The 14866-nt window shown below is 30.7% G+C and overlaps 1 protein-coding gene across 1 annotated transcript; it reads right to left on the reverse strand.

Moving 5' to 3' along the window:
* Positions 1 to 12680: 12680 nt before the first annotated feature.
* On the reverse strand, positions 12681 to 14554 carry LOC103496689 (uncharacterized). The gene is made up of 2 exons (XM_008458654.3): positions 14199 to 14554; positions 12681 to 13133 (listed from the first exon to the last, which is right to left on the reverse strand). Exons 1-2 carry the CDS (start codon positions 14319 to 14321, stop codon positions 12909 to 12911), a joined length of 348 nt encoding a protein of 115 aa, XP_008456876.1. The 5' UTR covers positions 14322 to 14554; the 3' UTR covers positions 12681 to 12908.
* Between the last annotated feature and the right edge of the window lie 312 nt (positions 14555 to 14866).

Consider the following 14866-nt stretch of genomic DNA (forward strand, 5'->3'; position numbering starts at 1 on the left):
TAATTCCTTAAAATAAAGAACAAATATGATTAGTGGCACCTGAATCTATTATCCAGGTTGAATCATCATTTTCCAGTAAACAAGTCTTTAGCACTAGTAAATCACATTTACCTTGTTTAGCCTTCTTTTTTTCTACCAAGTATTTACGATAGTTTCCAATGTTCCTCCTGGTTGCAATGGAAACATATTTCCTTTACAACCTTCACTTTCTTGCTCATTTTAGCAGTAGCGGAGTTAGCTTTATTTCCTTGACCACACTTCTTCTTCTTCTTCCACTTCTTAGTTTTAGATGAAGAAGGCACAAACTTAGTTTTAGAGGTCGAACCTCTATGAAACTTTCTTGTAGAAGTAGCAACATTTTCCTCTTCCTTCTGTCCCCTGATTTTCATTAGAGACTCGAAAATTTATAGCTTGTTGAGAAGGATGTTAAGGGTATAAACAATCTTATTCATAATAACATTGCTTCCAAAATTATAGGAAACTCTCTGGCAGAGATTCCAAAATAAAGCTAACTTAATTGACTTCATCGATGACAGCCCCATACGTTTGTCCCACATTGAAATGATCCATCATATTGAGAACATGTTCTTGCACTAAGGCTTCCTCGTTCATGTGGGCATTATAAATGTATTTTAGAGCATCATGCTTGATCTGATAAGAGGACTGACCAAACATCTCCTATAAGGAGTTTATAATCTCACGAGCAGTGAGCATTGATTAATGTTTCTTGGTCAATACTTCAGATAAGCTTGCCAAGATGTATGTTCGACCTTTTTCATTTTCCTTGACCCAACGCTTATGTGCTTCTCAAACAGTTTGAGTTGCATTAGCAGCTGGGACTTGAGGACACTCCTCAACGAGGATAAATCTAAGGTCATTGATGATTAGCACAATGTTGATATTATTTATCCAAGATGCATAATTATTACCATTAAGTTTATCAGCAGTCAGCATATTTAAAGTAGCACTCATCATTATCAAATTGTTGAAAACATACAATTTATTTATATTAGTTATACTACCATTTTCCATATAGAAATCCAATCAATTTAGCAAAATTTTAATATATTCTAAGTGATATCTATTTTGCATTGATGCTTTAGTGAAGTAGGATAAAGACCTCCGTAGGGTGATTAATTATCCCTTCACTAAATTGAGACAATCTCAACTAAATATTATACTACAATAACTCCTATTCCTATAATAGTTAGTCATCATTGTTTAGTCAAGAAATGATTAACTTACTTAAAAATTTCTTGTAAGTGTAACCTTTCATTTTAGATTCTAGAGTTTCGTCCCAATAAGTAATCTGTAGGAAAAACTGATTGAAGCAAAAACTAAATAAATCCTATCCATTTCTGGAGTTTGAGTAAAATCCCATTCAAACACCTTCCGTAAAGGGACATAGGCAAGGGTGCCTCGAGGCCGAGCATGAGAATTTACTAGAAACTAATGAAAGAGACCGTGGAACGTGTTAACACACATCCCTCTCCCACTTACTATAAACACTATCTTCATTCACCTTGTTATTGACTTATACAAACACCACCCGTAAGGGGACACAAGTAAAGGTGCCTTGAGGCAGAGCATAAGTCTCACGGTGTGAAGGTTTAAGGAGAAACGTGAAAAGAAAAATGAAGTATCATATACCACATTTCCTCTCACTTACTGTTTTACTTAAAATTAATTAACATAGAAAATACTGCTAATTATTTATCTAAGTCCATTGTTAAATTGGCCCAATATAACTCTTATATTAGATAGTTTAACAATATATGATTATTGTTCATAAAATACATTGATAAATATAATCATGTATTGCATGCTTATAAAATGTTTGACTAATTCACCTTTCAAGTCAGTTCCTAGGTAGCGGTGTTCCGTTACCATCAACTTAAGTACCCCAACCTAGACAGAACCTTCCTTAGATTAAGGTCTCTTATGAACAAATATTTTATAAATTTAATCTTTTATTGATATCATTTTAATCTAATTAAAACGAAAAAAAGATTAATCATATTTCTAATCTCATTAGAAATCTTATTCATAAAAGTCTAGGTGAATTAATTTTAAACCATTTAAAATTAATTGTGGCCTTATGTTAGCATGCAACTCTTTATTATAGATTTTAATTCTAAATTCATAAACTTATAACAGTTATAAGAAAATGAATCAATTAAAACCTATAAACATGCAATTCTAATATCAGTTAATAAATATAACGATTATATTCATTAAGTAATGACATGCTCAATGTATTTCCATTTTCATCACACAATACAACAATTATAATAATGTAATGAAAATAAACACATCCATCAATCAAACTATATAATACAATATTTTAAAATATAGTATGATGCATGGAAATATTAAAGATACATGCTATCATATAATATAACAATTATATTAAATATGATGCATGGGCATGCTTAGCAAATCATGTAACTAAAATATAACACTTATATTTAAAAATGATGCATGATAATTATATTCTAAGCTGAGATTTTAAACTATATGACATACATTATGCATATAGTAGGTTTAATAAAACATCACATGCAATAATAGATTAAATAGAAAAATAGACCAAATTTGGCACACCTAAAAAGATAATCAAATTAATATAATCTATTATGTTAATTTAATTAATAAAAAAAATGGAAAAAGCTACACGTTGCACGTTCTAGAACTCGAACCCTTATGACCTCTTACAACAATGGAAGATGACTTGCCACTGCGAATGGAATTCAATTTGTAAAACAAAAAAATTCAGAGAAAACAAAACTAAAGCCTAAGCATGCTTCTAAAGAGGAAAAGGAGAAAAGAAACTAATCTTTGTTCAACCTCCAAGAACAATTATTTGAATCTTTCAAGAACACCACGATGTCTTCCTCGATATTCTCAAGAAAAGAATCAACAGAGAGTTGTGGACTTCTGTGATTTGGTAATAGAAAATTTTTGGGAGATTTTTTTTTTTTTGGAATCCACAGAGATTGTCCAACTGCAGAGAGCAGAGAGAGCAGATCTGTATATCTCAACTATCTTAAGAGAGATGGAGGGAAGTTATCAAAATAACTTCCTCTCTCTCTGTATATAAAATAACTCCCTTGGAAGTTATTTTATTAATTAAATATATATTAATAAAATAAAATAAATATGAATTTAATTCATATTATATCTCATATAATATAAACTTTATATTATATCATATATAATATAACTAATTGTTTAGATCTCTCATATGATCTATAGTGCTAATATGAATCAAATTCACATTAGTTTAACCTATAGTTTATTTATGAATCTTATTCATATTATTATTATTATTTGAATCATATTCAAATATTAACTTCCCTCATAAAAACTTTATATTATAATGTATCAAATACATTATATTAATTGTATCATATAACTTTTATTCCCTTTAATCAATTTGAACAATTCAAATTAAATCAAAATAATTTTGATTCTCATTTATTCTTATTGAGCTAACAAGGCGATCTTATGGACCTACATATTGAAGCTCCAATAATATGAGATTAATTAATTAAACTCTTTAATTAAATTAATCTTTATTCATTAACTGCCGGTTATTCCACTAAAGACTAATAGTTGCACTCTTCTTACTATAGGTATATTTTTTATGTCTATTAGATATAACCAATCAATAGTGCAATGACCCTTCACAAATTGCTCGTAAGTACAGCTAAGTCAAAAATTATTGTTTTTCCCCTATAGTTACATCTAACTCCTTATGTATCATTGATTCCTCTAATGAACAATAATTATAGTCTCACTATAACTGAACTCCTCTCAGGCCAAGAGAGGGTGTGGCGCCACATTATTCAAGTCTTGGAATCAACCCTTAAGAGAGCAATTTCTCTACTTACTCGATATATTGAGAAGGTGTGAATTCCTTCTAGTGTAGTTGTGTTCCCAGCTCCCCAATTAGACAGATCCCTAAAATGGTAGGCATATTGAGTCGGCAACATAGGTCACTTTCACCCATGAAAATCAAAGGACTGCCTTCATAGGCAGGAATTCACAACTCACTCAAGATTCAGGTCAAGTCACCTATGATCATCTTGGTGAAATGTAGTCTTAACTAGTAACAGTGTTAATAAGTGAGACTATTTATTTTATGGTTTTGTCTTATACAAACTCTTTGAATAGAATATCCCCGCTCTAATGTCTCGACATGAATGATTAGGATCAAATCATTTGTAACACTTTAGAATAATTGTAACAACTACAAAGCAGGTCGTATTCGTAGTGTCACCAGGATAATTGGTATCCTACCTTATCCATATACTACAAAACATTTAGGTTACCACATAAACATGATACACTTGTATGTCTCCACATACATGTTTAAGGTTATAGAAGATAACCTTGGATGTTAGTTTATTAGTTTTATGGGTTAATGCAACTAAATGTCAAATAAAATAGAACACTTTATTTTATTACATAAATAAAATGTTTGTAGAATATATATAATTACAAACTACAAGACCAAGAGATGTGGGGCATCAACCCCAACATTTCCTACATTCTATCAGTCCTTTCTCATCAACTATATGGACTTTGTATCTTCTAAGATTAGAGTTTCTTTCCTCCAATATAAGAATCAATGAAATTCTCATATGATGGGGGCAAAGATGTCAACAAAATTAAGGAAACATTTTCATTATCAACCTTAACTTCTACGTTATGTAAATCTAATAGTAGTTTACTCAACTAATCAAGATGATCTCAAAGAGATGTACCTTTCTGCCTGTGTAAATGACATAGATGTTATTGATAAACAATGTTCCTCTTGGGTTAAAGATTTCGTCATATAGAGACTCTCCAATTTCAACCATAAACCAACAACAGTTTCTTCATTTGTGACTTTGATGATGGCATCTCAGCCAAATGCAATAGGATCATTGAATGCGCCTTTTCCTTTGAGAGTATGCCATTCTTCGTCATCTGCGACTACCTTCTTCAACTTACTAATCAACAACAACCATAACTCTTGCTGCTTAAGTAGAGATCACATCTTGATCTTCCATAAACCAAAATTGTTCCTCCCAATGAATTTGTCAATTTTCACGTTTGCACTAAACATCCTTAAATTTTTTAACAACTGACCAATTTTGACAAACCCTATCAAGTGGCTTTCATATCAATTTGTTATGAAATCGACAATCAAGCAATACGAAGAATGTAAAGATCGACACACAGATATGCGTGATTCACTAACATTATGTTAACTACGTCCAAGAACAGAGGGAGAATAAATGTTTTTTAATACAATATGATGCTACTAGCTTAGAGACTTTGTATATTGCATTTCTCTAAACCCTAGTGAGTCCTTCGAATTAGGTTGTCCATAGCGCAACCTAATGAAAATTCAAGGCATTCCAACATATATAGACGATTATTGAATAATAAAAAATATATAAGTTGATTAGTATACAAAATAAAAATTATGGGGTCTTTTAAAAAATATAACAAAGTGGCAAAATATTTATACTGTATAGAACAATTTCGAAAACAGAAAAAGCCCAAAGGTCCACAATGGAAAATACAAAAAATGACCCATCAACAACGCGTGTAATATATTTGGTACGATCGTTTAGATTTGTCTATTGTTTGATACACGATCATTTAGATTTGGCCGCTTAGATTTGGGTAGTCAAATATAAACGATATTTTTCAAGATTATTTGGTACACACTTGTTTAAAATTTGGCTACATGATCGTTTAGATTTGATACACGATCGTTTAGATTTGGCCGCTTAGATTTGGGTAGTTAAATCTAAACAATTTTTTTTCAAGATTCTTTGGTATACAATTGTTTAGATTTGGCTAAACAATTTTTTTAAGATTATTTGGTACACGATCCTTTCGATTTGACTATGCAATCGTTTATTTTTTGTACACAATTGTTTAGATTTTGACTACGTAAATCTAAACAATTTTTTTAGGATTCTTTCGTAACAATCGTTTAAATTTGACTATTTTTGGTACATGATCACCCAAATCTAAACAACGTTTTCTTTCAACATCCTTTATAATTGTACACGATCTTGAACAACCAAATAACAGTTTGAAAAAAAATAAAAGAAAAATTGCAGAAGAAGAGAAGAAAGACAATGGTAAGAAAAAAATCGCAGAAGAGGAAGAGAAGCAAGACAATGAAAACGAAAAGTAAACCTGAAATATTTAAAAACAATGACCAACTTCATGGACTTTTTCATTTTGTTACACGAGCCATAAATAATTTACGAATTTGTTATATTTATAAAAATTAACCATAAATTATATCAATGATTGATACGCGCCAAATATATAAAGTATGTCAACGGTAAAAAGGAATTGATTACAGATGAAAGTCATATGATATATTATTTTGTTGCTATTATACGTTTGTAGATTTTTCAATAAATTAATGGGTCTTTTCAAAAATATAAAAAAAGGGTAAAATATTTGCAACGTCTTAAAAATTTTGAGGTATGTTCTCAACATAATTACTTTAAGTTGTTCAGAATTTAAATTTTTGGGTGTTGAGTTATTTAGATTTGGAAAAAAAAAGAAAAGAAAAGAAAAGAAAAGAAAAATGAGGAAAATAAGTTTTATAATAATATAATATAGTATAATATAAATTATATTATTATTGTTATTATTATTATTATTATTATTATTATTATTATATATTTTTTTAAAACCCTAAAATGAATCCCCTCCTTCTTCGTGTAGTCCCCCTTCCACTCTTATCTTCCTTCTTCTTCACTGTGTGCACCCGCAGGCCACCTCCAATCTTTTTCTTCTTCTTCGACCGACCATTAGTCACTGCCACGAGCCCAGCCCTCCGTTTGCCATATTGAAGCCAAGTCACACTCTGTCGCCTCCGCATTCAGCTGTTCGTAGCATCGAGTCAAGTCACACGCCGTCGTCGGGTCCTCACAAAGTAGCCGCTAACCGTTGTGGTTGTCCAATCTGCACTGCCGCTCCTTCTCTGTGTGTCGTTTGGGAAACCCAACCACCATCGTCCATCTTTTCGTCTGTAAAAGTAGCCATGACCTTCGTCCGTGCATACAGTCTGCCATTGATGTTTAAACTTCAGGACTCACTGTCGTTTTCTCGAACTTGTTTTAGTTCGGGCATCGAGTTTCGCTCATTGTAAGTCTTGTGGTAAGGTTAAATCGTGGGTTAGTTGATTGTATTGTTTTGTAACTATATCGAGTTTCAAGTGTCGGACTAATTGGTTGGTTTGTTGAATCTTAAAGTCGTTGTTAGGTTATAGCGCACGACTACCTTAGGCTCCATCTAGTTTGGTTGAAGCCCAATTCTCCCGTGTTTTGGCATGTTTGTGGCATTTGTGTTTAGGTGAATTGAACGAAGAACTTTATTGGTCAGAGTGTTTAATTTTTTATGTTATGATTAGGTTGGTTCATTGGACCCTAGTTGATTAAGGAACGTAGCTAAATCTCAAGGTAAAGGATTTCCTACTACTTGACTCAAATTTGAAATCTAAATGTAGTAAGTGATGCGAATGTATATTCTAGAGATTATATTAAATTGATGGTTGTGTGCATATAAAAAGTAGCAATGATATTCCTCTTGACTGGTTTTGGGATGTCATGACTGCTAAGCGTAGTTTCTTTTTCTCCATTGATAAGTCGTGTTGTTGACTAAATATATATGATGGGGGATTTGACTATTATATGTAACTTAGATAAATGGTTGGGCTGTGCTGTGAATTGTGTTGGGATATCTGAATGCTCTGTGTAGTTTATGCATGTTGTTGAGCTGTGCCATTGATGAACTAAGGGTTCAGGTTTGTTATGGGTAGATTGTATTTACTAGTGGAGTGTGCTACAGACTGAATTTAGACGTTATGCATATTATAGACCACTTGTAGTTGCGTTATTGTTTGAGCTTGGACAATGTAACCACAGGTGTAACTACTTAATGATGAGTTGATTGACTAAATGACCTAGACTATCTACTGATTATGCCTAGAGCCAGAACTGTTAATTGAACTATAATGTGATGAGATTGTTGTAAACTGTTGAGACTGAACCTAGGGAATAACTGTTAGCCTTATGTATAGGATAACATACTCTGCAGGCACGGTGTCCTATGGGATCACCCCATGTTGTGTATCCTTCGAGAGCACTAGACTGATTTGTGTATCCTTTGGGAGCACTAGTCTGATACATGGATCCAATGGGACCACTAGACTAATACGTGGATCTGACGGGACCACTAGACTAATATATGTATCCCACAAGATCACGAGATTATTATGTTGCAGGGTACCCTTTAATAGGAAGCTAACCGTTGTTTTTCTTAGCGAGACCAGTAGTGGGTCCCTTACTGGGTATATTTTTATACTCACCCTTTTTGTTTAAATTTTCCAGGCAAGGGTGTTGTACAAGGCAGACTGGCGAGGGGCAAGAAGGATGCGTGAAGGCCATACAGGAATGTCGAGTTTTATTGCTTCCGCTAAATGTCGTTGTTATTTTTGTTTTGAGGATTTTAAATTTAAGTTTTGGTTAAAACAATTATTCATCTTTTTCATTTGAAATTCGTAGACTATGTTTTGAAACTTCTAAAATTGATTTGGAATAGGGCCCAAAGACGATTTTATTATATCTTGAGTTTTAATGAATTTTGAATAGCGTCTTTATCGAGTTTTTATGATTGGATGTCGTATCTTAGTAGTAAGTAATGACCTCAGCTTAGACTGAAAAGTTGGGTCGTTACAATATTTACAGTCTATAAAAAAATTCCAAAAACGAAAAAAGCCCAGAGGCCCACCGTGTAAAATACCAAAAAGGCCTCGTCAACCACGCCATCAACAACATGCGCGTAATATATTTGTGATCGTTTAGATTTGGTTATTGTTTGATACATGATTGTTTAGATATGGCTACAATTTATACGCGATCATTTATATATGATTTTTTTTTCAAAATTTGGTACACGATTTTTTAAATTCTTTTAGTACACGATCGTTTAGATTTCTTTATATGATCGTTTACTTTTTTTACACGATCATTTACCTTTTTTTTACACGATCATTTACTTTTTTTTTACATGATCGTTTACATTTAGCGACTTCAATCCAAATGATCTTTTTTTTAAGATTCTTTATACACGATCTTTTATTTTTCTGAAACGATCGTTTACTGTTTTTAAACGATTGTTTACATTGGTCACTCCAACCTAAATGATTTTTTTTTCAAGATTCTTTATACACAATCTTTTATTTTTTTTACACGATCGTTTACTTTTTTACACGATCGTTTACTTTTTTCCACGATCGTTTACATTTGGCTACTCCAATCTAAATGATTTTTTTCAAGATTCTTTATACACGATCTTTTATTTTTTTTACACGATTGTTCAGTTTTTTACACAATATTTTACATTTGGCTACTTCAATCTAAATGATTCTTTTTCAAGATTTTTTATACACGATCTTCTAGATTTTGCTATTTTTTTTTACACGACGTAAAAAAAAAGACAATGGAAAAAAATCGCAGCAAAAAAAGGAAAGAAAAGGAAAAGTAGATAGACGATGGAAAAACGAAAAAAAAAAAGAAAGGAATAAAAACGATGAAAAGATTAAACGACGTAAATAAAGAATTGAAAAATAAGAAAATGATGGAAAGAAATTGCAGAAAAAAAAAAGAGGAAAAAAGAAAGACGAAATCGCACGAGGAAGACAATGAAACAAATGGTAGGAGGAAGACGAATCGCGAGGAAAAAAGAAATATGGAAGGGCAAATCTGAAATATTTAAAAAATAACTAATTTTGTGGGCTTTGTTATATGGACTCTAAATAGTTTGGTGTTTTATTACATTTACAAGAGTTCCCCATCAATAAACTCTCTCTAAATTTCTGACTTTTAGAATGTTTTCTTCTCCGTTTGCTATTTTTGCAACTCCTAAATTTTAAAATTTAATGCAGACCGACAATCATGGATGGAAGCAACGTTTAGATGCTACACCTTTTCTTAAAATAAATCAAGAATGTTTTCAAAAGTGAGCATATGTAACACCTTTTTGCCTTTTTGGACAAGTGTTTCTCCAAAGAATCAAAAAGAAAATTTTCATTCCTTTACGTCATATTCTTTTTTCTTTTTTCAAGTTTTAATTGAAATGAATTCAATTTTTTCTATTTAATTATTCATGGCTTATTATTTCTGTTCATATATTAGTTGAAAAACATTATTCTACGACTCCATCATGAGAAATATCTACGAACCAGAGGTAAGTTATAAACATGATATCTTGATTAGGCTAATCACTTCACTAAAGATGATAATAATATATATATTGCAAAGAATTTGATAAACAAGTTGTAGCTAATAAAAAAGTTGATCTAAAATGCTCCAAGAGTTTTTTTATGTTAGCTTTTGTAGATTTTGAAGTAAAACAAAATAAAAAATGTCGTTGGAACTTGGTCACAATGAGATTTATTTGCTAGATGGATCCAAGTTTGTTTGTTATAGACTTTTTCCTCGTTTTGTTCATGTTCAAATTGATGTAATTATTTTATTTATTTGTAAGTTTTGAGATTATATTATAGGAGATAGCTTGAAGGGACGTTTGTAAAAATAACAAATTTTCTTATGGTAATAGGATCGATCTCACTATATTTTCTAAATTGCAAAAGTAGCAAATTTAAAAGTGGATAGCCCTCTGATTACTCTCTATCTAATTACTTGTCATATTTTTCATATTTGGAATATGCAAAAATGAATTGTATGTGTTGATTTTTTTTAAAATTTTTTTTGTCATATTATGCAATTTTTCTAATTTTAAATGATTAAATTGCTGAAAATATTTATAAACATAGTAAAATATAACAGTTGTCTATCACATATGAACGGTAATATTTTACTATACTTATCAATATTTTTATACATTTTGCTATATTTGAAAACAATTCCTTAATATTCAAATCGATAACATTTGTTGTATTATTTGCAATGACTTTTGTTTTTTAAAATTTTGTTGCTGTGTTGAAATTTTCAAACAAGAAAAATATATAAAATAAAATAATAAGATTTTCGTTCCTTCATTTTATAGAAAGAAAATGATCTTACAAATAATAAAAAAATTAGGTTTTTTCAAAAATAGAAGTAAGTGCAAAAATATATACACCGTATAGAATAATTTTAGAAAAGGAAAAGTCCACAAGCTCACAACGTGAAATAACAAAAATACCCCACGATTAATTAGTCACACACACGTAAAAAAATCATTTTGTACCCAGTATAAATGATCTCTTAGCAATGATCTCTTAGCAATAATCTATTAGCAACGATCTCTTAACAACGAACTTTTTGCAACGATCTATTAACAACGATCTTGTAACAAGTCTAAATGATCTTGTACCCTTATACCAAGTCTAAACGATCATGTAGCAAGCAGCCTAAACGATTTTGTACCCTTCTACCTAGACTAAACGATCTCGTAGCAAGTCTAAACGATCTTGTACCTTGTACATAGTCTAAATGATCTTTACTCTTGTACCTAGTCTAAACGATCTTGTACCCAGTCTAAACGATCTTGTACCAAATCAAAACGATTTATTAGTGATAGTGGTCTATCTATGTTTATTTATGATAGACAACTGATCGTTTAGATATTGGTACACGACTATTTAGATCCTGTACCATTATCATTTAGAACTTGTACCAAGAAGGAAAAAGAAAGGAAGATGAGAAATGAAGAAGAAGAAAGAAATTTTGGAAAAAGAAATGAAGAAATTGATAAATATTTACATAAATAACTATAATATGGTAAAATGACAAAAAGTAATAGTATGAAGAAATTAATAATATGAAGAGGAGATGAATAAATCACAAAAAAGAAGAATGAAAAATGGTCAGCATTATTCAAGGGCAAACATGGAATTTATGAAAATCTCATGGGTTTTTTTATTTTGTTACACGGACTGTAAATATTTTGGTATTTTGTTGTATTTATGAAAATTTACAAAAAAAAAATTGAATTGATATAATAAAGGAGAAAAAATGTGGCACAAACAATAATTAATATCACATGTCTAAATTTAAAAAAGGAGCGTTTGTAAAAATAACAAAAACTTTTATGCTAATAGAACTCATCATGTTATTATGTTTTCTAAATTGCAAACGTAATAAATTTAAAAGTTCATAGACTTTGATAGCCTTCTAATAGTCATATTTGTCATATTTGCAATATAGATATGCTATGTGTTCATATATCTAAATACTTGTCATATTTGTCATAATTATTTGGATAGTAAAAAAAGAGGTGGTCTGGTTCTAAATTTTTTATCCTGCTATATGTGAGGCAATTTCCCTGTAGAAAAAGTGGGTGCAATTTAATCTGCTTCTTAAATTTACTGAAAAAATTTGGGTGCAATATGGATGCAGACATATAACACAAAATCCATATAACATCCAATAAAAATCTGTCATGTAATAGCTTTTTTTTTTTGTTTTTAAAGGGATGCATAGGTAATGAATGGCCTATATAGATATGTTTGCGGGTTAGCATTATTTATTTGACCCTCCAATGTCTCCCAAGTCCCATTCAACACTTCCCGCCAACCAAATTTACCTTTTCTTTTCATACCATACCCCATACATTACTTTTAACATAATTGGAGTCTACAAGGGCATAACTTTAACTTTACCAAAACACAAAATTTATATTTATATAAAAAGAAAAGTTTAAACAACATATTTCTTCTAATTCACACCAATATATTTCAACACTTAATTATATATTTAAAACTGTTTTAAACATTATATTGAACAAAAGTATTTGCATCTCAACAATCTTGCACGCCCCTTACTTTGAACCATATAAACTTGTGTGCTGCATTAACTTTGTGTGGGACGATTGTGAAGCTATGACTCAAATTTATCCAATTGCTGTAGCATTTGGAAGATAGTGAAATTTGGGGTGGTCGGCCGAGGCGACATTCCCGCCATCAGCTGGTCGGGTCGGGTGACGGTGCGGTGGTGCCGCTTCCGCACCGGCCTTGCCTCTGCCTGTAGCTTTACTTCTCTTGACACTTCTGTTCTTTTCCTCCAGCTTTCCGGTGTCCTTTTGCCGTTATGTATTGTTCCTTCCTGTCCTCAATTTCAAACATATCACAATCATTTCCCAAAAACAAAAATAATAATAACAATAATAATAAACAGATTGGGACAAAGACTGGGCCAATGATATTTGAATTTTGTTTGGGACTGAAATTTTAAAGCATTTGAATTTTTGATAAATAAATTAAAAAAAAAAAAAAAAAAAAAAAAAAAAAAAAAACCCAAAATTTTAAAACTGTTTCTTTTTGTTGAATAGGAATTCAAAGCTTACTTTTAAGAAAGGTGAACATCATATTATTCAAATAGTGATTAGACAAACAAAAGTTTTAAAGAAAACTAAAAATGAATCTGTTATCAAAGCGAGAGCCTTAACAACTAGGGTTTTATAAATTTGATTTCTAAACACTCAATCATGTACTTATATAATTCATTGAGCTTTATTTATTTATTTATTTTTTATAGTTTTACGTATTTAAATTCCTAAATTGGAAATAAAAAATAACAGAATAATTTATTTATAGGGTTTTCAATTTTGAAGAGTAAACCCGTACACACTTACTCCATCCCCAAATTTCTTGCTTTCTTATTAAATTCTTGCAAATATTTTCAAAAACTAATCTAACTTTGAAAGTTTAAAGATGTAGTTTTTAAGAATTTGTTTTTGTTGTTTTGAATTGAAATTGAGAAGAAATAAGTTAATGAAATTGGTTACCAACAAGACTAAATAATCCAATTATGTTGCATGCAACTTCTTAACAAACAAAATTAACATCTAATTATCTTTTCAAAAAAAAAAAAAAACATCTAATTGGATATGAGTTAGCTAGAGAAAGTTCACAATTACAATATGAAGTATTTTAAGAATAGAAACTAATTAAATAAATGCAAGTTCTTAAAAGTTCAAAAACCAGATCAATGTTTTAAACATAAACAACAATCCATGCTCATATATACATCAAATAACAGGTGAATTAAAACATATCTCTTATCACGTCATGAATGGACAAGAAGAAAAAGGAAAAAAGAAAACTCATTTAATATTTCAAAGAAAGAAATAATAAATGAAAAAGAGAGGTATTTAAAGAGAGTTGTTACATCAAGAAGGGAAGTAGAGTTGGGCATTGGGCAAATGACAGGATGATCTTCATCATCAGGTTCCAGAGGATGTTGCAATGGCCAAAACTCCATTTTGTCCATTTCAAAAGCTTTCACTTCCATTTTATTTCCTCTCTACTAGACAACAACAACAACTTAACAAAGAAGAAATGTGAGTGAGGGAAAGAGATTGGAAAAATATGACAGAAAATCCTTTTGGTTTTGGAGAAGGGGGGAAAAAAGAGGAAAGATAAAGAGAAAAAAAGTGCATGAAAAGGAGTAGTTTCAAAGAGAGATGGGGTGTGTGGGGTTTCACTTTTAATATTATTCTTAAGAGGAAGAAAAGATTCCCATATATATCGCCTCTTCTTCTTTTTGGGATTTTGTTTTAACTACTTTATTTTCTTTTCTTTATTTAATTTGTGTTTTTTTTCCTGTCTCTGATCTCTTTTGTTTCTTTAACTTTGTTGCTTTAAGGAACAGCAGGATGTTGTTAGTTTGAAAATCTAGCCATTTATGCCTTCCTCTTTTTTGCTATTTTTTTTTCTCCCTTGGTTTTGGTGAGGATTTTGTGTATTTTCAAATAATTATTTCGAGGGGAAGATGGAAGAATTTGAAAAGGTAAAAATACACTCCTCTTGAGTCTTCGAGTTTTGAATATAGTTTTG

Source organism: Cucumis melo, chromosome 10 (assembly GCF_025177605.1).
Source record: "Cucumis melo cultivar AY chromosome 10, USDA_Cmelo_AY_1.0, whole genome shotgun sequence".
Taxonomy (NCBI): domain Eukaryota; kingdom Viridiplantae; phylum Streptophyta; class Magnoliopsida; order Cucurbitales; family Cucurbitaceae; genus Cucumis; species Cucumis melo.

Excerpts from the sequence above, each read along its gene's own strand:
- LOC103496689 (XM_008458654.3), bottom strand. The coding sequence starts at position 14,321 with ATGGAAGTGAAAGCTTTTGAAATGGACAAAATGGAGTTTTGGCCATTG. Across the intron at positions 13,134-14,198 it reads ACTCTACTTCCCTTCTTGAT|GAAGGAACAATACATAACGG; the intron begins GTAACAACTCTC and ends AATTGAGGACAG.